Raw genomic sequence first — 25,273 nt, 5'->3', positions numbered from 1 at the left:
AAAAGGGGAAGCGTACATAAGGTCTAGGCAGCTGAGAACAGAACGGGCCCTGGAGGAATATCGGAAGAGTAGGACAAGTCTTAAACAAGGAATCAAGTGGGCTAAAGGGGGTCATAAAATAGCTTTAGCAAGTAGAATTAAGGAAAATCCCATTTTATTCTTATATAAGAAGCAAGCAAGTAACTAGAGAAAGGATTGGTCCACTAAAAGATAATGAAGGAAGGCTGTGTGCCGAACCTGAGAGAATGGGTGAGATTCTGAATGATTACTTTGCATCAGTGTTCACTGGAGAGAGGAACATGATGAATCTTGAGATTAGAGACAGAAGTTTAATTAGTCTGGATCACGTTGGCATAAGTAGGGAAGATGTGTTGGGTATGCTAGAGGTTATTAAGGTGGACAAATCCCCAGGACCAGATGGGATCTATCCCAGGTTGCTGAGGGAGATGAGAGAGGAAATAGCTGGGGCCCTGACAGATATCTTTGTGGCATCCTTAAATACAAGTGAGGTGCCGGAGAACTGGAAGGTTACTCATGTTGTCCCCCTGTACAAGAAGGATAGTAGGGATATTCCGGGTAACTACAGACCAGTGAGCCTGACGTCGGTGGTGAGGAAGTTGCTGGAGAGGGTACTGAGGAATAGGATCTATTTATACTTGGAAAGGAATGAGCTTATCGGTGATGGGCAACATGCTTTTGTGCGGGGGAGATCATGCCTTACCAACTTGATAGAGCTCTTCAAGGAAGTGACTAAGTTGTTGATGTCATATACATGGACTTCAGTAAGGCGTTTGATAAGGTTCCCCATTGTAGGCTAATGGAGAAAGTGAAGTCACATGGTGTGCAGGGTGTTCTAGCTAGGTGGATAAAGAACTGGTTGATCAACAGGAAACAGAGAGTAGTAGTTGAAGGGAGTTTCTCGAAATGGAGAAAGGTGACCAGTGATGTTCCACAGGGGTCAATAATGGGGCCACTGTTGTTGTTATATACATAAATGATCTAGAAGAGGGCACTGTTGGTATGATCAGCAAGTTTGTAGATGACACAAAGATTGGTGGAGTGGTAGAAAGCAGAAGGCACTGTCAGAGAATACAGGAGGCTATAGATAGACTGGAGAGTTGGGCGGAAAAGTGGCAGATGGCTTTCAATCCAGACAAATGTGAGGTGATGCATTTAGGCAAGTCTAATTCTGGAGTGAATTATACAGTGAACGGAAGAGCCAAAGTTGATGGACAGAGAGATCTGGGAGTGCAGGCCCATTGTACCCTGAAGGTTGCTGCACAGGTGGATAGAGTGGTCAAGAAGGCATATAGTATGCTTGCCTTCATCGGAAGGGGTATTGAGTAAAAGAGCTGGCAAGTCATGTTAAAATTGTACAAGACATTGGTTCGGCTGCATTTAGAATACTGTGTACAGTTCTGGGCACCACATTACCAAAAGGATGTGTACACTTTGGAGAGGGTGCAGAGAAGGTTTACGAAGATGTTGTCTGGTATGGAAGGTGCTAGCTGTGAAGAGAGGTTGAGTAAGTTAAGTTTATTTTTACTAGAAAAAAGGAGATTGAGGGGGGACCTGATTGAGGTTTACAAAATCATGAAGGGTATAGACAGGGTGGATAGGACAAGCTTTTACCCAGGGTGAAGGATTCAATAACGAGAGGTCATGCTTTCAAAGTGAGACGTGGAAAGTTTAAGGGGGATACACGCGGTAAGTACTTCACACAGAGGGTGATGGATGTTTGGAACGCGTTGCCAGCAGAGGTGGGAGAGGCAGGCACAGTAGATTCATTTAAGATGCGTCTGGACAGATGCATGAGTAGGTGGGGAGCAGAGGGATATAAATGCTTAGGAATTGACCGGCAGGTTTAGACAATGCATTTGGATCGGCTCAGGCTTGGAGAGCCGAAGGGCCTGTTCCTGGGCTGTAAATTTTCTTTGTTCTTTCTTTGTTCCATAATAATAAACATTAAGACGATTTAAGTAGGTTGGTGGAACATGGGGATTTAATGTGTGGAAGTGTGAAGCCATTCAAATATGTAGGAAAATTGAAGAAATGTATGGTAAAATAAAAGGGACAATTCTGAAGGGACCGCAGAAGTAGAGGGATCCTGGGATATATTTGTACAAATCCTTGAACATTAACAGAGCATGTTGAAAGAGTGATTCATTAAGTATGAGGAATACTAGAATATATAAATACGTTAAGTGAAAAAGTAAGGAAGTTATCATAAATCTGTACGAAACTCTGGTTCAGCCTCAAGTGGAATATTGTATTCCATCCTATGCACCACACTTTATAAAGGATATAAGACATTTGATTTGGTGCAGAATGATTCCAGGGATGTAGAATTTTAGCTATGTGGATAAAATGGAGAAGCTGGGTCTGTACTCCTTGGAGAAGAGATGAAGAGGATTCAACAGAAGTTTTCAAAATTACAAATTGTATGAACTGAACAGAGGCGGAAAATCTTTAAGATGAAAAGCAAAACACTATTGTGATGAGAGTTTTGTTTTAATATAGCAGATGCTTATGATCTGAAATACTCTGCAATGCAATGTACTTGATTCAGTTGAGACTTGGAAAAGAGAAGCGTTTAAGTGTTATGGGGAAAATAAGTTTGAACTTAAAATGCCAGAGATGGAGAATATGGTGGAGAGAGCTCTGTTGAATGCTGAAGCCAGTGAGGGGGGAGGTAAAGTCAAAATATGTTTTCCCAGTCGGAGTGGTGTCCTTCCTCCTCGGTATGTAAGGATGCTCATGAGAGATGGTCATGTTGTTTTGTGCTAGTTGATGTTCATGTATCCAGTAGCTAATTTTCTGCCTGTTTGTCCAATGTCGTGTTTGTTACAGTCCTTGCACGGTATTTTGTAAATAACATTAGTTTTGTTTGTTGTCTGTATCGGATCTTTCAAGTTCATTAGCTGCTGTTTTAGTGTGTTGGTGGGTTTGTGGCCAGGTTAATGTTGATTGATGTAAACAGGGCTGTTACATCAAAGGAGACCATTATTTCATGCTCTTCTATCTTACTGTCTTTGATGGTCTTCAGGAATTCTTGGGCGGAGTGAATGGACTGGCCTGAGTGTTCTAAGTGTTTTCATCTTTGGTGTAGCTGGCCAATCTGTAAGTCGGTGTTCCAGGTAGCGAGACAGCAGGTCTGTGATTTGGTTCTCTAGTTGTGGGGTCGGGTCTATCACCACTTGTTGGTACGTGTTGGTATCTGTAAGTAATACGTTCACTTTTTCAATATGGTCTCTTTGGTTTAGAATGACTGTCAAACATACTTTGTCTGCAGGTAGGATAACAATGGCTTTATGTTTTTAGTCTTTCCAGTGCTTTCCTTTCTTGTGTACTGAATGTGTTCCCTTCCTTTTTTCTGCTTAATGTTGGTTCCACTGCCTGTCTGATCGTTTGCTGGGTTTATTCTGTGACTTGGTTTTCTTTTAGTGTTGTTTCTAATGCTGCTAAGAAATCTTTCTTGTCCACATCCTGGCAGTTGTAATTTAATCCTCTTACTAAGACGGTTTTTTCAGTGTCTGTTAGGGGTCGGTCAGATAAGTTTTTTTTATCCATGCTTGTGTTGTCAGTGTTGTTACTTTGCGTAAGTTTGTCTGTTTTTTTTATATAGGTCTAGCTTTTTTTCATTTTCTGAGTTTGTCGCTGGATAATATCTGCGGCTTGCTTTACTGTGCCTGTCCATTCATGGCCTGTTTCATGAGTGAGTAAAGATTTTTGGTGCAAGATTTCCCGGTTGTATTTACCCAGTCTGTTTTGGGCATCATTCATCATTTCTCTAAGCATTCTGCAGCCATTTTTCTCTGATATCCTTTTGGCTAGTGGGGTGTAAATGGGCATAAGCAGAATCATTCCCAAAAACTGGAAACAGAAACTCTCTCTCTCTCCCCCCGAACACTATTTGAATGTTTTTGTTTCAGATTTTCTGAATCCACTTATCAAAACATTCTTGGCTACCCCCCACACCCTGAACATAGCACTGGCCCCATCCTCATCACCTTGCCCGACCCCTCGTCCCTCTCAAGATGGCGGCGGGATACGATGCTCCACTTGGAGCTCCTCCACTCTCCACTACCTATTCCTTTCTATTTTTTTTAATCCCCACCGTGCAGTTTTTCTCTCCACCCTCACCCTCACCAGCCAGCCCACCTTTTACCTTCCCCTACCTGGAGAAAGGAGTCAAGGGACCCGACCCGCACCCGGAGATTGGGCGGGAGCTGTGCGCGTGCGCCGCCGTGAGCCGCCGTGTCCCGGATGAGGTGAAGCTAACCCCAGCACGAGGCAACTTGTTGCTGCTGAGTGTCGGTGAGGAGTGGGCTGGAGCTGTGTGTGGAAAGTTGTCGGACTTGGGGCCTGGCGCCAAGTGCTGAGCTGCTGCTGTTTGCAGGGGATTTTTTAATCAAACTGCAATTTAAACGCACTACATCAATATTTAAACTACCTCACATCTATACCTCATTCTCAGACCTAATGCTACTGCTTTCCTTTTAATCCTCCTTTGCATAACATCACAATATTTTTCTACTTCTGTAAGCTTTATACCTAGGTACTTGTACCGAAGATGGCACCATTAAAAGGTAGCCATTGTAAAAACTTTTCACTGTCCTCCTGTAATGGAGAACAAGTGACAATAAAGGATATTCTATTCTCATCCTGTACTCCCCGCTCAGGCCCCGCCCCACATCTGAACAAACACTAGGCCCCGCCCTGAACGCCTTGCTCCGCCCCGCGGTCCTGCACCCTCCGCTTTGGCACCGCCCCCATCTCCTTGCCCCGCCCCGCGGTCCTTCACCCTCCACTTTGGCACCGCCCCCATCTCCTTGTCCCGCCCCACGATCCTGCATCCTCCACTCTGGCACCGCCCCCATCTCCTTGCCCCGCCCCGCGGTCCTTCACCCTCCACGCTGGCTCCGCCTCCATCCCCTTGCCCCGCCCCGCGGTCCTGCACCCTCCACGCTGGCACCGCCTCCATCTCCTTGCCCCGCCCCGCGGTTCTGCAGCCACCACGCTGGCTCCGCCTCCACCTCCTTGCCCCGCCCCGCGGTCTGCACCCTTCACGCTGGCTCCGCCTCCACCTCCTTGCCCTGCCCCGCCCCGCGGTCCCGCACCCTCCAGTATGGCACCGCCCCATCTCTTTGCCCCGCCCCGCGGTCCTGCACCCTTCACGCTGGCTCCGCCTCCACCTCCTTGCCCCGCCCCGCGGTTCTGCACCCTGCACTGAGGCCCCGCCCCACACATCTGCCTTGCCCCCTTCCCACAATCCCGTCCCCTCCGCCCTAGCCCCGCCCACCGCTTGTTTGCACTGCTAGCTCCGCCCTGACGTCAAGATGGAGGAGCTACTTTCGGCTGCGGCTGAGAGCATAGACTCGGAGGCGAGCGACGACGTGCGGCTGCCGTTGCGGAACCTGGTGAACGGCCTAAGGGAGGTGGTGTCACAGCTGCGAGGTGAGTTCGGGTGGCTCTGCGAGAGCAGGCCTCAGGATCCTCCGATAGGACAGATCCCGCAGTAAGGGGAGAGAGGGCTGTGGAGCCCGGGTAGGCCCTGGAGTCGAGGGTCCCTCCACTCTATCCGGACACAGCCAGGGTACTACCCCAGTGACAGTGAAGGGAGCTGTAAAAGGGGGGGCGAGAGCCGGCTGTAGGAGCCCAGAGCCAGTGGAGGTAGCTGGAAGAAGGTGACATTCAGGTGTAGACACCTGATTGATGCCTCCAGGCTGGGTTCCAGTACAGTAGAGGGGCTCTTCAGTTGTCTCACTGATCCAACCTCAGTGGATTAATTCATCCCTATGCTATCCAGGCTGTTTCAGCAGACCTCCTATCTCCTTTCTGTACCTATCCCCCCACCCCACCCCACCCCACCCCACAATCTGAGTTAATCAAAAACGCAGTTCATAGAGTCATAGAGATGTACAGCATGGAAACAGACCCTTCAGTCCAACCCGTCCATGCCGACCAGATATCCCAATCCAATCTAGTCCCACCTGCCAGCACCCGGCCCATATCCCTCCAAACCTTCCTATTCATATACCCATCCAGATGCCTTTTAAATTCTGTGTTTGTACCAGCGTCCACCACTTCCTATGGAAGCTCGTTTCATATACACGTACCACTCTCTGTGAAAAAGTTGCCCCACTGCTCTGTTTTATATATTTCCCCTCTCACCCAAAACCTATGCCCTCTAGTTCTGGACTCCCCCACCCCAGGGAAAAGACCTTGTCTATTTACCCTATCCATGCTCTTCATGACTTTATATACCTGTATAAGGTCACCCCTTACCTGTGACGCTCAAGCATCCCTTAGAAGTAAATTCAAAAACAGAATCAAAAATTCTGAAATATAAAAACAGAAAATATTCAATCGTACAGCCTTGGTGAGAGAATCAGAGTTACTATGTCAGGTCTAGAATGATTATGAAAAACTGCAGACCTGAAATGTTAAATATTTCTTTCCCCACTGTTGCTGCCAACCTGCTGTGTTTGTCAGTATTTTGGTTAATTTTGCATGAAGTTCTAATTGCTGCCTCCTTCCCTGTACTCAATTTATTAGCATCGGCTGCTGATATGTGCCTTGATTTGGTTTTAAATGAACATTCTATTTTTTGTGCCTAAGTCGCTTCCTGGCTAAATGCCACTGTACCTGTCACCTTCTCAAGCCTTTCAATCATAATTATGTGCGTTTCTAACTTTTGCATCATGTGCATTTTTGCAGGCCATTGATGGGTTTACCTTAAGTTGGTTAGGTTGAAAATCTGGACCTAACAGTGTTGTGATTGCATCCACAATACATGGACTACAATGGTTTAAGAAGACAGCTTATCATCTTGTGCACATTTAGGGATGGGCAATAAATGCTTAGCCTTGCTAGCAATGCTCACATCCCTGGAGTGAATCACAAAAGAAATCACTGGAATTCCCTCCAATACTATGTGCCTCTTTCCCATTTAGAGATAGAGATATATAGCATGGAGACAGACCTTTCGGTCCAACTCATCCATGCCGACCAGCTATCCTAAATTAATCTAATCCCATTTGCCCACACTTGGCCCATATCCCTCTAAACCCTTCCTATTCATATACCCATTCAGTTGCCTTTCAAATGTTAAAACTCTCACAACGCAAGGTTATAGTTCAACAGATTTATTTGGAAGTGTTAGCTTTCAGAGCGCTGCTCCTTCACCAGGTAGACAGCTACCTAATGAAGGAGCAGCACTGCAAAAGCTTGTGCTTCCAAATCAACCTGTTGGACTATAACCTTGTGTTGTGTGATTTTTAACTTTGTCCACCTCAGTCCTTCTTCAGCTCCATCACATCATGGTTCTCAAATGTTATAATTGTACCAGCCTCCACCACTTCCTCCGGCAGCTCATTCCATACGTGCATCACTCTTTGTATGGAAAAGTTGCCTTTTTAAATCTTTTCCCTTCTCGTCGAAAACCTATGCCCTCTAGATCTAGACTCCCGCATCCCAGGGTACAGACCTTGTCTATTTACCCTATCCATGCTCCTCATCGTTTTATGAACTTCCATAAGGTCAACCCTCAGTCACTTCTTTAGTTTGCTGATGTTGAATTATTTTGTCAAGTAATTTGATTATTTGTCCCAATATTATCTTAATGACTTAATATCAAATTTTGTCTGATTGCACTTCTCTGAATGTGTTGGGATGCTTTGTGTTGAAGTTTCTATCTAAATGAGAGTTCATGTTATGTGTGCTCTTTTGCATGTGATCTACATTTGATTCCAATGTTCCCAGTTAGCTTTTCTTAGCTGAGAGAGACATAGCTCCAATGGTTGTCAATGTTGAAGCTTGGAACTGTTAAGATAAATCTTGGAAATTGTATATTTATTCAAGAGGAAAGTGGGATTTGGATCCACGACAATTTTCATTCCCTTTTAGGTCCATGAAATTTTGTCTAAACTTATGTGTGAAATGAGACTCTATTTGTGTGGTTGTGTTTGTGTGGATACCAGAGAATTGGCAAGTGTAGTTCACTGTGATGTGAGGGGACACCTCTGCAAAGGAAACTATGATGAAATTGGAGCATAGTGGAGTTTGAAACATAAGGAACCCTCTAGTGGTTTTCTGTAAACCTGGGAAATGGTTGGTTTGAGAATTAATCGAATGGTTTTGTTTTATTGTTAACCTGCCAGGCTTGTTGTTGTATTGAGGAATGGGTGTCTCTGTAAATGTACAAAATGAGTGTTGAAGCAGGCTATTTGATTCTCCAAGTCTACTCTGCCATTCAATAGAATCCCACCTGAAATGTTTGTGTTTTTAACTCAAAATCGTCCCCTTTAACCCCTGATGATTTTTGTCTAATGTCTAAAAACTGTATCGACGCTTGCTTTAAAAAAAAACTTCAACAACCCCTTCCTCTATCACCTTCTCAATGCTAAAAGAAAAACAATTCTCCTCTGCCTTGAAAGGGCAATTCCTAATTTTAAACAGTACCCTGTGGCACTAGATTCACACCAAAGAGGAAGCTTTTTTTTCCACATCCGACTTGTCAGAGCCATTTAGAAGATCTTGCAGACTTCAGTCAATACACCTTTCTCTCTTCTAACCTCCCGTGAAAACAAGCTCGGTTTGTCCAACCTCTCCTCATAAGACAACCTGCTAAGTCCATGTTTCAGTTGAGTAGAACTCTGAACCAGTTCCATTGCATTTGCATTGTTAAATAAGGAGAAAAGGGTCATATGGTATTTAAGATGTGGTCTCACCAATGCACAGTGTAACTGAAGTTTATCATCTTTGCTTTTATGTTCAATTCTACAGATAATAAAGGATTGCATTGCACTAATCGTAATTACTTGCTGTAACTGTATACAAGCTTTTTATGACTCATTAAGACAGCTAGATGCTGCTTCACCTTGGAACTCTGCAGTTGTTTTTCTGTTATAAATAATATTCTGCTTTATTTGATGTGTTAAAAGTTTTACCATTTTAAAAACTTTTGAATAAATTTGAGCCTGCCCTTCTGCATCTTAAGTTCTTTTGAAATGCTTAGAATTAGATTTTTCTTTTCAAAATCTGTAAAGATACCATGCAATGTTTATTGGTGTGTTGACTAAAATCTTATTTTGCAGCCATACTGCAAATAAAGTATCTACACCTATGACCTGTATTTATATTGTAGCTTTAATTTTGTAGAATTCTGAGGATATTTGATTTTTTTTAAAATCCTGAAGATTTAGCTTTACTTAAGCAAATAGACTTTTTCCAATGATTACTGTGTTGAAGATCAGAGGTCACTGGTCTAAAATAATTGGCCGAAGGTACAGTGGTAAAACCAAGAAAATGTTAGTGGTCAGAATTTTAATTACGAGTACCTTTTTGTTTCTTTCCTTTCTGTTGTCCCATTAACACTGATCTCCGGGGTCTAACAGTTAGCTGTTGCATCAGGATTTTACTGAAATCCTACATTTAAAAAAAAAAATTTGTTTCATCCATTGCAAGCCTTCAATATGAAATTGAATAAAGACTTGAAGGAGAAGAGTTGTGTGGAAATATGGAGAGTGGAGTCAACTGGATTGCTGTCTGAATGTGCTGGCATAAACTCCAATTTGTCAAATGTCTACTTCCTGTGCTGTACTATTGTCAGGGTTTTATAGATTTTTTTTTTCTTTTCGTCATATATGTATTCTCTGCAATGGTTGCAGGAGTGAGAGCCCTGAGGCTTACCTTCTCGCCTCACTTTCTCAGTTCGAATATAGAGAGTTCAACTTGTGCTGAACTATTCCAGTTGAAATTTGATAACGCAGCAAAAATGGCTTTTAATGAGATGCACTTGTTCTCTTAATAATCTGCGCACTAAAGCAATGTATTCATGGAAATATTTCTCTTTTTAACAGAGGGAGAATCGTTGTGGAAATCAGAAAACTTTGATTTGCAGCACTTCTGGAAAACTCTAGGTTTGGTACTTGATCTATAAAGATGTGAGAAGGCATTACTGAGTGTTGACTGCCTAAGTAAGCTGACAAATGTGTTGCTGGAAAAGCACAGCAGATCAGGCAGCATCAAAGTAGCTGGAGAATCGACGTTTCGGGCATAAGCCCTTCTTCGGGCTTATGCCCGAAACGTCGATTCTCCTGCTCCTTGGATGCTGCCTGACCTGCTGCGCTTTTCCAGCAACACATTTTCAGCTCTGATCTCCAGCATCTGCAGTCCTCACTTTCTCCTAGTTGATTTTTGCCTAAGTGTTCTGTAATGCTTATCAGATAGACTAAAATACATTAAACGTAGATGGGGATGATTTTTAAAGTCATCTTTGGATACGTAAAGGAGCTAAGGCTAGGAACTAGAAAATATACAATTTAAGATTTCTACTCAGATATTGGCATTAATTTAGGATCATTTTACTTATTTGAATTTTTAGCTTCTGTATATAAGTATTTGTCATTTGAGGAAATGCTTGTGTTGGGGAAGGATGTTACTATGCATGTTGCAATACGGTAAATTTGCTATCTGTGCACGCACAGGATCAAGAACCAACTGTCAGAAGATTGCGATTGAAAAAATATAGAGGAAAGTAGCAAAACTGTTTACATTTTTATTATCATTTTAGAACATTATTTGTACCTTTCCTATCCCAATATTTGTGGCAATGTCACATGCCCTGTGACTGACTAGCATATTGGTAAACCCACTCATACCAATCTTAATAGAACATAGAACATTTAAGTGTAGCACAGGCCCTTTGGCCCTCAATGCTGTCCTGACCTGTGGAACCAATCCGAAGCCTGCCTATCCTACACTGTTCCATTTTCATCCATATGTTTATCTAATGACCATTTAAATGCCCTTAAAGTTGGCAAGTCCGCTACTGTTATCCCTACTACCGAATAAAGAAACTACCTCTGACACCTGTCCTATATCTATCACCCTTCAATTTAAAGCTATGTCCCCTTCTGCTAGCCATCTCCACCCCAGAAAAAGGGCTCTCACCATCCACCCTAATCTAACCCTCTGATTTTCTTAGATGTCTCAATTAAGTCACCTCTCAACCTCCTTCTCTCTAACGAACACAGCCTCAAGTCTCTCAGCCTTTTCTCATAAGACCTTCCCTCCATACCAGGCAACATCCTAGTAAATCTCTGAATCCATTCCAAAGCTTCTACATTCTTCCTATAATGCGGTGACCAGAACTGTATGCTATACTCCAAGAGCAGTCGCACCAGAGTTTTGTACAGCTGCAGCTGACCTCGTGGCTCTGAAACTCAATCCTTCTACCAATAAAAGCTAACACACCATATGCCTTCTTAGCGAGCGTACCAACCTGGGTGGCAACCTTCAAGGATCTATGTACATGGACACAGAGATCTCTCTGCTCATCTACACTACCAAGAATTTTGCTATTAGCCCAGTGCTCTTTATACCTGTTGTTCCTTGCAAAGTGAATCACCTCATACTTTTCCGTATTAAACTCCATTTGCCACCTCTCAGCTCAGCTCTGCAACTTATAACCTGCAATATCCTTCAGTGTCATCCGCAAATTTACTAACCCATCCTTCTATGCCCTCCTATAGGTCATTTATAAAAATGACAAACAACAGTGGCCCCAAAACAGATCCTTGTGATACACTACTCGTAACTGAACTCCAGAATGAACATTTCCTATCAACCACCACCTTTCAGCTAGTCAATTTCTGATCCAAACCACTAAATCATCCTCAAAACCATGCTTCTGTATTTTGTGCAATATCCTACTGTGGGGAACTTTATCAAATGCCTTACTGAAATCCATTTACATCACATCAATCACTTTACCCTCATCGACCTGTTTGGTCACCATTTCAAACAACTCAATAAGGTTTGTGAGGCAAGATCTACCCTTCACAAAACTGTGTTGACTATCCCTGATTAAATTATTCCTTTCCAAATGATTATAAATCCTGTCTCTTATAACCTTTTCCAACACTTTACCCACAACCGAAGTAAGGCTCACTGGTCTGTAATTTCCAGGAAGATCTCTACTCTTTTCCCCCCCCCCCCTCCCCCGAACAAGGGGGCAACATTTGCTAACCTCCAGTCTTCTGACACTATTCCTGTCGACAATGACGACATAAAGATAAAAGCCAAAGGCTTGGCAATCTCCTCCCTGGCTTCCCAGAGAATCCTAGAATAAATTTCATCTGGCCCAGTGGACTTACCCAATCTCTGTCTTTCCAGAAATGCTAACATCTCTTTGTGAACCTCAAACCCAATTAGTCTAGTTGTCTGTATCTCAGTATTCTTCTCGGCAACATTGTCTTTTTCCAGTGTGAATACTGATGAAAAACATTCATTTAGCGCTTCCCCTATCTCATCTGACTCCACGCACAACTTCCCACTATTATCCTTGATTGGGACTTAATCTTTCTCTAGTCGTTCTTTTATTCCTAATACGACCAACAAAAAGCTTTAGGGTTTTCCATGATTAAAGCTTTTCCATGATTCTGCCTGCCAACAACTTCTCATGTCCTCTCTTGACTCTTAGCGCTCTTTTTAGGTCTTTATAAGTCTGTAGGTTACTTGTAATCCTCAAGTGCCCTAACTGAGCCTTCACGTCTCACCCTAACATAAGTTGCCTTCTTCCTTTTAACAAGAGATTCAACTTCTTTAGTAAATCACGGCTCCCTTGCTCGACCACTTCCTCCCTGTCTGACAGATACATACTTATCAAGGACACACAGTAGCTGTTCCTTGAATAAGTTCCACATTTCAATTGTGCCCATCCCCTGCACTTACCTTCCTGATCCTACGCATTCTAAGTCTTGCTTATTTGTATCTTAATTGCCTTTCCTCCAGCTATAACTCTTGGCCTGTGGTGTGTGTATAATATATGTATATATATGTATCCCTTTCCATCGTTAAAGTAAACATAACCAAACTGTGGTCGCTATCACCAAAATGCTCATCTACCTCCAAATCTAAGACCTTGCCAGGTTCATTACCGAGTACAAAATCCACAGTGGCCTCGGCCCTTGTTGACCTGTCTACATACTGTGTCAGGATGCACAGATTGGACAAAAACTGACCCATCTAAAATACTTGAACTATAGCATTTCCAGTCAATATTTGGAAAGTTAAAGCCTCCATGGCAACTACCCTGTTACTCTCACTGCTATCTAGAGTTATCTTTGCTGTCCTTTCCTCTACATCTCTGCAACTATTTGGAGGCCTATAGAAAACTCTCAACGGGGTGACCGCTCCTTTCCTGTTTCTAACCTCCGTAGACGAGTCCTCAAATGTCCTTTCTGCCACCATAATATGTCCTTGACTAACAATGCCATACCTCCTCCTCCTTTACCATCTTCTCTGTTCTTATTGAATAAAGTAAAAGTTAATTCTCGAAAGTAAAACTAACGATACATAGGAGGTTGGAATTTAGCATTATTTTGTTGTAATTCTACAAAAACTTGTGATTGAAGAAAAGGACAATATTCATTCCAACCAATATCTGGCATTATTTTTATTATTTGACAGAATCAAAATTTCATTGAATTCATCGAAACTTTTGCTAACGTGATTATACTAATGACTTCCATGAGGTTAACGTGTAGCACTAAAAGCAAATACAATACAATGGGGAAAATTTTGCAATAGCAATTTAAACTCTGCCTCCATAATAAATTTTAGATTTAAGCTTGTATTAGGCCTGGCTTATTCCACTCTTTGTGGTTTCAGTTGTGGTCACTGTAACTACATCCAGCTTTTATTTTATTTGTTTGAACTATTGCCTAGCTTATCTGAACATGTTTCTTTTAGGTGACTGCTACAAAGCAATCTCACACGAAGCAACAAAGCTAAGTCTGGCCTTTTCAAAACCACCCTTACCATCTGTACAAGTATGTAACCTGCACTTCTGATTGCAATTCTTGAACATGTTGAAGCAATACTGTATTTAAAGTTTTTTTTTTTCCATATTAGGACTGTCAGAAACTCACTGCAGACTTTCAGAAGAGCACCCTTAATTTAACCACTGTATACTTTTGGTTACCCAAGAGTCAAGGCAAGTGCTACTGAAGCGCTACACATTGATCATTGGAATGAAAAAGGTTAAAAAGATACCATAGCTGTGAAAAATTAGCAAACATGTTGGATGGATTATTTCTCTTGCGTGAGATTAAGTATGTCAGTGACTTGGAATGTTGACCTTGCACAGCTTTAACCTTTTATAAACTGTTATTCCTCATGAACTGCATTTGAACCATAACTCAGTTCTGAAAGACATTGTTAAATTTTAAGTTACAACTTGAAAGTTTGAGTTGCCTTCCTGTTCTGTGTGACTGAGTTGAGTGCAAACAACTTTACTTGACCTTCCAAATAAGCCTACCAAGAGATCTTTGTAGTTAGTTCCAATTATCTGCATATACCTCCTGTCAAACTGCAGAATTTAATGCAGTTGTGGACCTTTTCAGTCCATGTTGGTGAAATGTAAGGCATCTTGAAATGCATGTAGTGCTATGACTGTAATTTAACCATCTTAACCCTTGCAGCAATCAAATGGCGCTCCTGGCCAGTGAAGATAAAAACAAAGTCACTCTTCTGCATCTTCTCAGTTTTTCATACCTCTCCTCTTAACTCCACCAGCCTTCCTACATGCCCTTTTGTTCCCATCCCATAATTTGGAATCTTGTATTCTGTTTGATTTGAACGATTTTGCATGTTTCACAACCCCGTTTCCCATCAGCAAAATCATGTATGTTGGTTCCTTGCATTCTCTGGTATTAATTTCAAGTCTTTGTTTTTACTTCCAAAGCCTTCTAGCCATGTCCCACTCTGCCTCTGAAAGCTCCTTTAACATCTTGGCCAGGCTCACTGTCACTTCAGAAGGGGAAAGAAAATTACAATGTGTCTGATAATTTATAGGTCCCATTTTTAAAATAAAATCATTAATAGAATATTGTCATTACTTGCCTGCCCAGCATGCTTTGTCCATATCTAGTTGTCCTTGGGAAAGTAGTGGTAGTCTGTCACCCTGAATTGCTGCAATAAATTTTGTGTAAGTATCCCCACAATGCCATTGCACCAGACTAAAAAGGAACGGGAGTAGGCTGTTCAGCTCATCAAGCCTGTTCTGCTATTCAGAAGGTTCAACACCCCTCACATCCTGTTCTTTCACATAATCCTCAATTCCTCTATTGATCAAGAATCTAACTGCCTGGGCCTTAAATATATACAAGGACTCTGCATCCACAGCTTTCTGTGGCAAAGAATTAGGAGAAAGTTCTAAGCTTTTGATCTAGTGACATTGAAAGAAAGGCAATATTTTCAAATTAGAATAAGAAGTGATTTGGGAGGGAACTTGTGGATTCGACATAAGTATGTGATATAATCTAAACAACAGTCATAAAACTGATGGGCTGAAGTTCTGTTTTGGAAAATATTAGTTGTCACAATTTTATTCTGAAGAATAATTGTCACCAATAAGTGACAACTTTTCAAAGATTCTGGTGTTATCTGTGGACTCAGCATTGCTGCTAATGCACCCATTGTAATCACTTTTCTAGTGTATAATGCTTGGAAGAATGTTTCTGTGGTTATGCTGAAATTTGACAATGGTATATTTGGAAAGATGATTTTGTATACTTAATGGGAAGTTTCTGTTTTTTTCAACATTTCTGTTAGGAGTATATAATAGAAAGTTTTGCATTTTCTGTATTCTAATATTGTTCTTTTAAAAATTGATTTTGAATAAGTTGTTCAAAAAGGATCTGAGTACATTGCGTTTAAGTGTGATGTATTTTGTATCGACAAAAATTATGGATAGAAATCATTGATTGTGATGGTCAAGAGAAGCTAATGATTGTCTCTTCTACATCAGGTGTAACTCTACGACGATTAGTTCGAGATGCCACAGTGGACATAGTGGAAGGAGTCATTCAGCTTTTAAATGTGATACTGAGCACACCCCTTCAAAGGTGCAAAATTTCAGTTACGCAATTCATCTGACGATATAAAACAAACTTGCATTGTTATTTAAAATCCAGTACTTAACAAAGCCTATGATACCTTCAGGAGAACAAGAAATGTTTTGCTCAGATATTCTTTTAAAACTGGTGAACTTTGGTACCTCTCTTTCCATGTTTAATCTTCACCTGTGAGTTTAATTCAGATATACAGTTCTCCATGAACTGACTGTAACTGTTATTTATAGTAGTCTGGTTACAGAATGGATTGTCAATGCAAAAGCGGCAGACACCCTACCATATGCACTGAACTCCTGTTTGGAATGCCTCCAGTAGATCCTCCACACATTACATTCAAAGACATTAATCTAAGCAAGCAGGATAATGTTAGTGTTTTGTTTTTGTCTAACATTAAACAATTTGTGCATTACATGGTGCGAATGTGGTGGTAAAAGGAAAAGAGGAAAATTTGTAGTAAATAGTTTAAAGTGAATCTGATTTTGGATTTTGCATTCTGTCACTCAGCCAGCTTTGCTGTTTTCCCCAAAATTCAAACACAAAACAGTTTTCCGAAAGGTAAATTTATGATGGACTCATGTTGAGACGAATAGAAAACTGGCAGAGAGGAAGCACTAAGAATGAGTGGGTCCTTTTTCAAATTGGTAAGCAGTACCTGTAACTAGTGGGGTGCCACAGGGGTTATACAAATCATTAATATTTATTGTGAATTGCTGGGGTCCCAGCTTTCACAATAGATATTAATGATTTGGATGAAAGAACAAAATGTAACATCTCAAAGTTTGCAGATAATACCAAGTTGGGTGGGAGGCTGAACTGTGACGTGGATGCAGAGATCCTTCAGCATGATCTGGACAGGTTGAGCGAGTGGGCACATCAGTGGAATGATGCAGTATAATTTGGATAAGTGTGAGATTATTCACTTTAGAAGCAAAAACAAGAAGGCAAGTAACTACCTGAATGGCTGTACATTGGGAGAGGGGAGTGAGCAGCAGGACCTGGGTATCCTTGTGCACCAGTGGCTGAAGATAAGCATGTAGGTGCAACAGGTGGTAAAGAAGGCAAATGGTATGTTGGCCTTCATTGTGAGAGGTTTAGAGTACAGGAGCAGGGATGTGTTGTGGCAGGGCCTTGGTGAGATCAGCCAACAATATTGTGTGCAGTTTCTGTCTCCTTTTCTCGAGGGAGTGCAGCGAAGGTTTACCTGGCTGATTCTGGGGATGAAGGGACTAATATGAGGAGAGATTGACTGACTCGGTTAGGATTATTTTTCCTGGAGTTCAAATGGGTTGGGGGTGAGGGGGCGGGGGGGGAGGGGGAGGGGGAGGGGATGGTGCGAAGCGAAGGATATCTCATAGACACTTATAAAATTCCAACAGGACTATTCTAATAGATCCCTCAAAGTTGTCATTTAGGTTGATAGGGTTATTAAGAAAATATGTGGTGTATTAGCTTTAATTAGCAGGAGGATTGAGTTTTAAGACCCACACGATTAAGCTACAGCTCTGTAGAGTCCTGGTTAGACCACACTTGGAATATTGTGTTCAGTTCTGGTCGCCTAATTACTGGGAGGATGTGGAAGCTGCAGAGGAGATTTATTAGGATGCTGCCTGGACTGGAGGGCATGTCCTGTGAAAATGATTTGAGGGAGCTAGGGCTTTTCTCATTGGAGTGAAGAAGGATGAGCGGTGACTTGACAGAGATGTACAAGATGTTGAAAGGCGTAGATAGTGGATAGGCAGAGACTTTTTCCCATGGTGGAAGTATCTATCATGAGGGGGCACAATTTTAATGTTATTAGAGGAAGATTCAAGGGAGATGTCAGAGGTAGGTTCTTTACTCAGAGAGTGGTGTGTGCGTGGAATGCACTGCCAGCACGTTGGAGGCATTAAGTGATCCTTAGATAGGCACATGAAGTTAGTACAATGAAGGGTGTATAGGTTAGTCTCATCTTAGAGGAAGATAAAAGGCTGGCACAACATCGAGGGCCAAAGGGCCTACACTGTGCTGTACTGTTCTATAACTAGACTGCGTAGATGCAGGGAAGATGTTCCCAATGATAGATGTATCCAGAACCAGGGGTCACAGTTTGAGGGTTCAGGATAGACCATTTGGGACAGATATGAGGAGACATTTCTTCACCCAAAGAGTGGTGAGCCTGTGGAATTCATTACCACAGAAAGTAGTTGATGCCAAAACATTGAGTGTATACAAGAGGTGCGTAGATTTAGAACTTGCAACAAAAGGAATCAAAGGTTATGGGGAGAAAGCAGGTATAGGCTATTGAGTTGGACGATCAGCCATGATCATGATAAATGGTGGGGCAGGCTCAAAGGGCCAAATAGCCACCTCATGCTTCTATCTTCTATGTTTCTGTGTAATCAGATTTTTGAAATACCTCAAGGTTTCATTTTAAGTTAAAGGATAAGATGAAAAGAGAGAATTAAAATTATGGTCTCATTTTCTTTTAGCATGAATGTAAATTCAAAGCAAACTTTGTAAAAGATGACTGCAACTTCTAAAAAATCTTGTAATTGGCAATTCAGAATTTGATCATTATGGCCATGTGCTCATGAACTGACAGTGAAACCCACTTGATGAAATTCAGTTTGTCTTGAAGTCGGTTTGATTTTTCTTTTTAAACTTTACCACCATTTTAGCCCTGCGTGTTTATGTGCTGAAGAATTATTCTTCATAAGATAATTTTGATCTTAAAGCTTTGGCTACGATTGTACTCTTTTCTTCCCTTGTAGATTTGCATGATTTGTATGTGACATTTTTTTTGGCTTCAGTTTATCACAGGGCCAACTGACATCCACAGGGGGAGTTTGGGAAGCTTGTGACAAGTTTTCTAAATTGCCAAAAGGTAATGTAGATTTCAAAATATGTCATAAATTTCCTCTCCTCTTCCTTTTCCCCCTCATTCCTTTCTCCCTTCCCAATTCTCACTAACCCCACCAAAAATCCTTGTTTATCCGCCCTGTCCCCCCTCAACCCCATTTTGCTCTCCTGGTATTCACCTTTCATCTGTTTCTCCCATTCTGCTTTCTCTCCCCCTCTCCCATTCCTCACTCCCATTTCTCTTTTTCGACCATCTGTCGATTCCTCTATAAATATTCGTACTTTGATGTTTTTCGTATCAATATTTAACTGTGGCTCATATAAAGTTTTGGAGGTGCTTTGGAATTGAAGAATTGATTACTGAGCCTCTACCACTTCGAACCTTTTTTGCTAAGAGTCATGTATGATTGGGTTCGAGTTACTCATGAGATTTGTCATTAACAAAATGTTGAGGTGATATTTTTTCTTTTAAGTGTAATACATAGAACACAGAACATTACAACGTAGTACAGGCCCTTTGGCCCTCGATGGTTTCACAGGTTGGTGTGACAATCTGAAGCCCCTCTAAGCTACACTATTCAATTCTTGTCCATGTGCCTATCCAATGACCGTTTAAATGTCCTTAAAGTTGATGAGTCTACTACTGTTGCAGGCAGTGCATTCCACGCCTCTACTACTGAGTAAAGAAAAGGGCACAGTGGTTAACACTGCTCCTTCATAGCACCAGGGACCCAGGTTCGATTCCAACCTCCGATGACTGTGCAAACTCCACACAGATACTCTCCCTGTGTTTGTGTGGGTTTCCTCTGGTTGCTCAGGTTTCCTCCCACAGTCCAGAGATGTGCAGATTAGGTGAATTGGCCATGCTAAATTGCCCATAGTATTAGGTGCATTAGTCAGAAGGAAATGGCTCTGGGTGGATTACTCTTCAGAGGGTTGGTGTGGACTTGTTGGGCAGAAGATAGGTAATCTAATCTAAAAAAACTACCTCTGGCATCTGTCCTATATCTGTCATCCCTAAATTTAAAACTATGTACCCTTGTGCTAGCCATCTCCATCCAAGGAACCAGGCTGTCATGATCCACCCTGTCTAACCCTCTGATTATCTCATCTGTCTCAATTAAGTCACCTATCAACCTTCTCTCTAATGAAAACAGCCTCAAGTTCCTCAGCCTTTCCTTGTAAGACTTTACCTCCATACCAGCCAACATCCTAGTGAATCACCCCTGAAACTTTTCCAAAGTTTTCACATTCTTCCTTTAATGTGGTGACCAGAACTGTACGCAAAACTCCTAGTGTGGCCGCACCAGAGTTTTGTACAGCTGCTGTATGACCTCATGGTTCTGAAACTCAATCCCTCTATCAATAAAAGCTGACACACCGTATAAGCCTCCTTAACAACATGATCAACCTGGGTGGCAACTTTCAAGGATCTATGTATCTGGACATAGAGATATCTCTGCTACCAAGAATTTTACTATTAGCCCCGTACTCTTTTTTTTCATTTATTATTCCTGTTACTCTTTCCTAAGTGAATCACCTCACATTACCTGCATTAAACTCCATTTGCCACCTCTCAGCCCAGCTCTGCAGCTTACCAATGTCCCTCTGTAACCTACAACATCCTTTGTCACTATCCGCAACTCTACCGACCTTAGTGTCATCCACAAATTTACTGTCCCATCCTTCTATGCCCTCATCCAGGTTATTTATAAAAATGGACCCAAAACAGATCCTTGTGGTAGACCACTAGTAACTGAACTCGAGGATGAATATTTCCCATAAACCACCACTCTGTCTTCTTTCAGCTAGCCAATTTCTCATATTTATAGAGCAACTTTGATTATCCAAACAGGACAGGTGGGGAGTATTTTGTTCTGATCTGATCGTAAACATAGGAAGCATTTACGGGACCTTGAGATCTTGTTTAGATAATCCAAAGTTCGGATAATTGATGTTCAGGTAACAGAGGTGTTCTGAATTTGCCAAGCATACCTAGTTACCTATTCTAATTTTTTTTAGCAATAATAATGAATGACAGTCTGCCTGCTTTGTACTCAACAGATAACCAGGCAGCTGTTCTATCATTGATGTCTTCTTATGCAGCTATTGTGGAAGATGCTTTGGAAGAAATTGAACAGGTACAAAAAATAGAACATACAAATCAAGACTTGTAACCTACAACACGGTGGCACAGTGGTTAGCACTGCTGCCTCACAGCGCCAGAGACCTGGGTTCAATTCCTGCCTCAGGCGACTGACTGTGTGGAGTTTGCACATTCTTCCCGTGTCTGCGTGGGTTTCCTCCGGGTGCTCTGGTTTCCTCCCACACTCCAAAGATGTGCAGGTCAGGTGAATTGGCCACGCTAAATTGTCCGTAATGTTAGGTAAGGGGTAGATGTAGGGGTATGGGTGGGTTGCGCTTCGGCGGGGTGGTGTGGACTTGTTGGGCCGAAGGGCCTGTTTCCACACTGTAAGTAATCTAAATTAACTTAATGTGTCTGTGAAATTTTAGGAGCTTTATCTGTGCAGTATTGGATTCTGTTCTATTAGAAAAATTGTACAATGGTTGCAATGCTGATTTGATTTGAACATGTCAAGAATGAATAACTAATTAAGTCCTAGAAAAAATGGTTGTTTTTCAATATAACCGAACAAAACATTAGAAGGAGATGTAGGTAACTGCTGACTTGGACCAGTTGAGCTGAATAGCTGTGTCCATGTTGTAACTTTAAAGTGTCTCTATAATATTTTAATTTCATTGAGTAATACAGAATGCAGAGAGCATACAATCCTTTAGGAAGGAGGATGAGATCTTTCAGCCCCTCAAACCTGCTGTGCCATTTAATGTGATCATCATGGATTGAATATGCCAAAGTCTTTAATCCACATTGTCCACACAATACTTTACACCATTTGTTATCAAAAATCAATGAACTATTCACTTAACCATGCTCAAATAAGTTTCCACAGCCCAATGGACAGAATTCCAAAACTTACTAACCCTCTCGCAACCTGCTCCTGAATGACACCTGCCTTATGTTTAACTCGTGGCTCCTAGTTATTGACACCCCACATGGGGAAACCTCACCTACATTTTCTATCTTGTTAAATATTTGGTAGATTTCAATGCGATCACCTCTCATTCTTGGAAACTCCAAAGATTACAGGCTCAGTTGTCCTCATCTGTCTTCATAGGACAGCACTCACCATCCTGGGAAAAAATCTGGTGAATTTCCTTTGTATTCTTTCTATGGCTGTGACACCCTCTCTTACATAGAGACCGAGTTGCCTACAATACTCCAGCTATGATCTGACCAAGCTCCTATGCAATTGAAGCAAGGTTTCACTGCTCCTGTACTCCAATCCTCTTGAATTAAAGGCTAACGTTCCATTAGCTTTCCTAATAGCTTGCTGCACCTGCATGTTAGCTTTCACTTTCCTATTCATAAAGACACTCTGGTCTCTTTTAACATCTGCAGTTTCCAACCTCTTGCCATTCAAGGTATATGTTACATGTGCTCATCCAAAAGAATGTGGATGACCTTACATTTTTCTATATTATCTTCTATCTGCCATGTTCTTGCCCACTGATTAAGCGTGTCCAAATCTTCCTAACGCTGTTTACATCCTCTTCACAACACAGAATGCTGCTTAGTTTTGTACCATCTGCAAATTTGGAAATATATTTAGATGCTAATCTGTCTGTATTGGTTCTGAATAAAGCTCTCAATTAGTCCCTGCCCTGTCCCTGTATCCCTGCCCTTTTCCTTTTGGTTTGTACTCGTCTCTTCTAATGATTAACAAATTCCCTTTGTAAGTCACTATTGAAGCTAGGACTTCGCTTCAAATCAAACCGTGCTTTGGAATGAAGTATCTGCACATTGTACCTCTGGCTCTTTTGCCTTCAAAAATGTGTCCTCTAATTACTGACCCTTCAGCCCACTGAATCAGTTTCTCCTTGCATAATCTGTCAAAAGCTATGTAACTGTCTCAACTCATCCTCTCTGTTCAAGTAGCTTTGTCTTTGCATTCTCTTTAAAACTACATGATTTTGGTGATGTTATTGTTGCTCATTCTTTCCATTAATTTGTGTGAAATTGCATGTGACTACAGTTTCTTAATTTACCAGTTTGTTGCAATCATCTTCACAGTTCACATTGTGGGGTAGGAAACTTCATCCAAAATAGCACAGAGCGCAGTGCACCTTTTTAAACAAAAATTACCAAAATACTAATAAAAGTGCTTTAAAAAAGTAACTTGTTTAAATGGGGATTCCATTTTAAATATTTTCTTTGACGATCCAAATGTGAAAATGCAGTTAAGTATGGTTTGGTGATCTGATTCTATCACCTTATCACACATTTTCCCATTTGTTCTTTACCCAGGTTCCCTATTTTCCATTTACTTCAAGTCTATCATATTTCCAACTTCTCTTCTTTCTGATGAAAGGTCATTGATTAGAATATTTTTCTTGCCACACATGTTGCCTGAGTACTTCCAGCATTTTCTGTTTTTATTTGTCACATGTACGACATTGGGCAAGGTGTTCACATTGGTTAGAGCGGTTCTGTGGCATCTGAAGTGGGGCAAATTAGCTGCTATCATTTTTATGAAAAAATGTGGAAAGCAAATCAATATGTTCTTAAATAGTTTGACCAAAAAAAAAATTGAACACTGTGCTTCCCATTTTGACCACTTGGTGGAAATGTAGATCACTGTTCTCATGAAAGGTAGTGGTTGCAAATAGTACATGAGCAGCTGAATATTCTGGCATTTTCTGTTCTTATTTAATCTCTCAATGCTTCAGTTTTATTTTTCATATGTACATTCAGATGTCTTGAAAACTTTTCCAATTGTGCCACATCACTGCACATTCTTTACTGAGCCTTTGCTTATTGTATAATCGGAGATTAGAGAGAGGTAGAAAAATGGAAACTTGGTAATAATTAAAAGGCTTGTCAGTGTGTTTTCTTCTCGTTACAAACTAACTGAATGAAAAAGTGGCATCTAAAATGATGATCACTTTCAGCTAAAATCAGCCAATAAGGACTTGAACCAGAAGTACAAAGACCAGAGGTTAGGAAAACAACTTTCCTCTTCTTTTCTCACGCCTAGTGATGTCTGAGGCAGACAAAAAAACTTGTTTGTGTCTGATTAGCCTGTCACCAGAAGTGGTAATTTGAGGGACATATTCCATATCAAAAATGGTTGATCCAAGCATGTCGTTGAAAACCATGAACTGGATGCTGGAAGTTTGAAACAAAAATACATTTCTGGAAAATCTCAAACTTTGACAGTATCTGCGGAAAGAAATCAGAGTCAATGTTTTAGGTCCAGTGATTGACTTCTAAAGAAGTTAAATTTAAGCTTTCAATGCTGGAACAGAGGCACTGTCTAAGACTGACCTGATATTTGTAAGAGCTGACTATACTGAGCCGTTTAAAGATAGTGGTAAATAAATTCTCTCGAAGCTGTGTAATAATAAGTTGCATGTATTTGGCAGGCTCAGAACGCAGACAATCCCGATCCATTCAGTGACATTTTTGATGATGCAGATTCTCGAGAAAATCGGGACACTTACTGGTCAGAAGCGGACAAGCAAATCATAGCTCCTTGCTTGGGACTAGTAAAAGCAGCCAAAGCCTGTTTGAAAAAGGTCTCTGGAGCAATGAAAACTCATGGGAAGGTAAACAACTTACAACACATAACGCAGTTGGATGATTTGGGTGACATTACCAGTGAAATTAGCCCCAGGTAAGTTGTGGTATTACTATAAAATGCAAACCTGTCTGTGACAGATCTTCTACATCTGTGGGATAGGCAAATATGGTTGGGTTGGGTTGGGTTTGAACTTGAGTTTTATTTTCCTTTTAATCAAATATTAGCTCGTGTGAACAATTCCAGCTTGAGCTATCATTAGGCAATAGGGATCTACATTATCCGAGCTGCCACCTTTGGTGGGAGATGTTAAATCAGTGACTCTGATAGTGGACAAGATCCCATGACATTATTTGAGAAAGTGTAAGGAGATTTCTTGGGTTGCCATGCCCAACATCATTCCTAAAATAACATGGCCAAAAGTGGTTATCGATCATTTAGTTCAATGTGGTTTGCAAATTAGCTGACACATTTGCTGGAATAACATTTATTACAGTTCAAAAATACTATTTCATCCATAAATTGCTTTGGACACTACAAAAATAAAAGTTCTTTTTAATGGATTCCTAATAAATTTTACACATTATGTTTCTGTAAATATGCATTTGTAGACAAGGGATTCATTGTATTAATCTTGCCTGACTTGAATACTGTACTAACCTTACAAGCCATGATAGGTTTATAGGCGTTGTTGGTAAATGTATTGCTTACCTCTTCTAGTGTTGATGAATTGGTCTTGAGTCTTTACCCTCCAATGGACTACCTGACTGTGCGAACAAATGTGAGTATTTGCCTTGAAAAGCATTCAGCAGTGTTGCACTGTACTATGCTTGTCTTGATTCAAGCAGAATG

General features: G+C 41.3%; 1 protein-coding gene and 1 long non-coding RNA gene across 3 annotated transcripts in view; one reads left to right on the top strand and one right to left on the bottom strand.

The window, feature by feature from the left end:
• LOC140463188 (uncharacterized) overlaps positions 1–4,260 on the bottom strand; it is a 43,277-nt gene extending 39,017 nt beyond the window's left edge. The window contains exons 1-2 of the long non-coding RNA XR_011954625.1: positions 4,179–4,260; positions 3,028–3,217 (exon numbers count right to left, since the gene is read on the bottom strand). This is a non-coding gene — a long non-coding RNA (uncharacterized lncRNA). The remainder of the gene's footprint in view (positions 1–3,027; positions 3,218–4,178) is intronic.
• Positions 4,261–5,306: 1,046 nt separating this feature from the next.
• ccndbp1 (cyclin D-type binding-protein 1) overlaps positions 5,307–25,273 on the top strand; it is a 32,486-nt gene continuing 12,519 nt past the window's right edge. For both annotated transcript variants that reach the window (XM_072556973.1, XM_072556971.1), the window contains exons 1-9: positions 5,307–5,457; positions 9,864–9,923; positions 13,759–13,838; positions 13,921–14,002; positions 15,818–15,914; positions 18,713–18,786; positions 20,826–20,902; positions 24,267–24,517; positions 25,142–25,202. In XM_072556973.1, the coding sequence (XP_072413074.1) occupies positions 5,340–5,457; positions 9,864–9,923; positions 13,759–13,838; positions 13,921–14,002; positions 15,818–15,914; positions 18,713–18,786; positions 20,826–20,902; positions 24,267–24,517; positions 25,142–25,202 (900 nt within the window). In that variant the 5' untranslated portion in view covers positions 5,307–5,339. The remainder of the gene's footprint in view (positions 5,458–9,863; positions 9,924–13,758; positions 13,839–13,920; positions 14,003–15,817; positions 15,915–18,712; positions 18,787–20,825; positions 20,903–24,266; positions 24,518–25,141; positions 25,203–25,273) is intronic.

This window comes from Chiloscyllium punctatum, chromosome 37 (genome assembly GCF_047496795.1).
Source record: "Chiloscyllium punctatum isolate Juve2018m chromosome 37, sChiPun1.3, whole genome shotgun sequence".
In the NCBI taxonomy this organism is placed as follows: Eukaryota; Metazoa; Chordata; class Chondrichthyes; order Orectolobiformes; family Hemiscylliidae; genus Chiloscyllium; species Chiloscyllium punctatum.
This window is presented reverse-complemented; position numbering and strand designations above follow the sequence as displayed.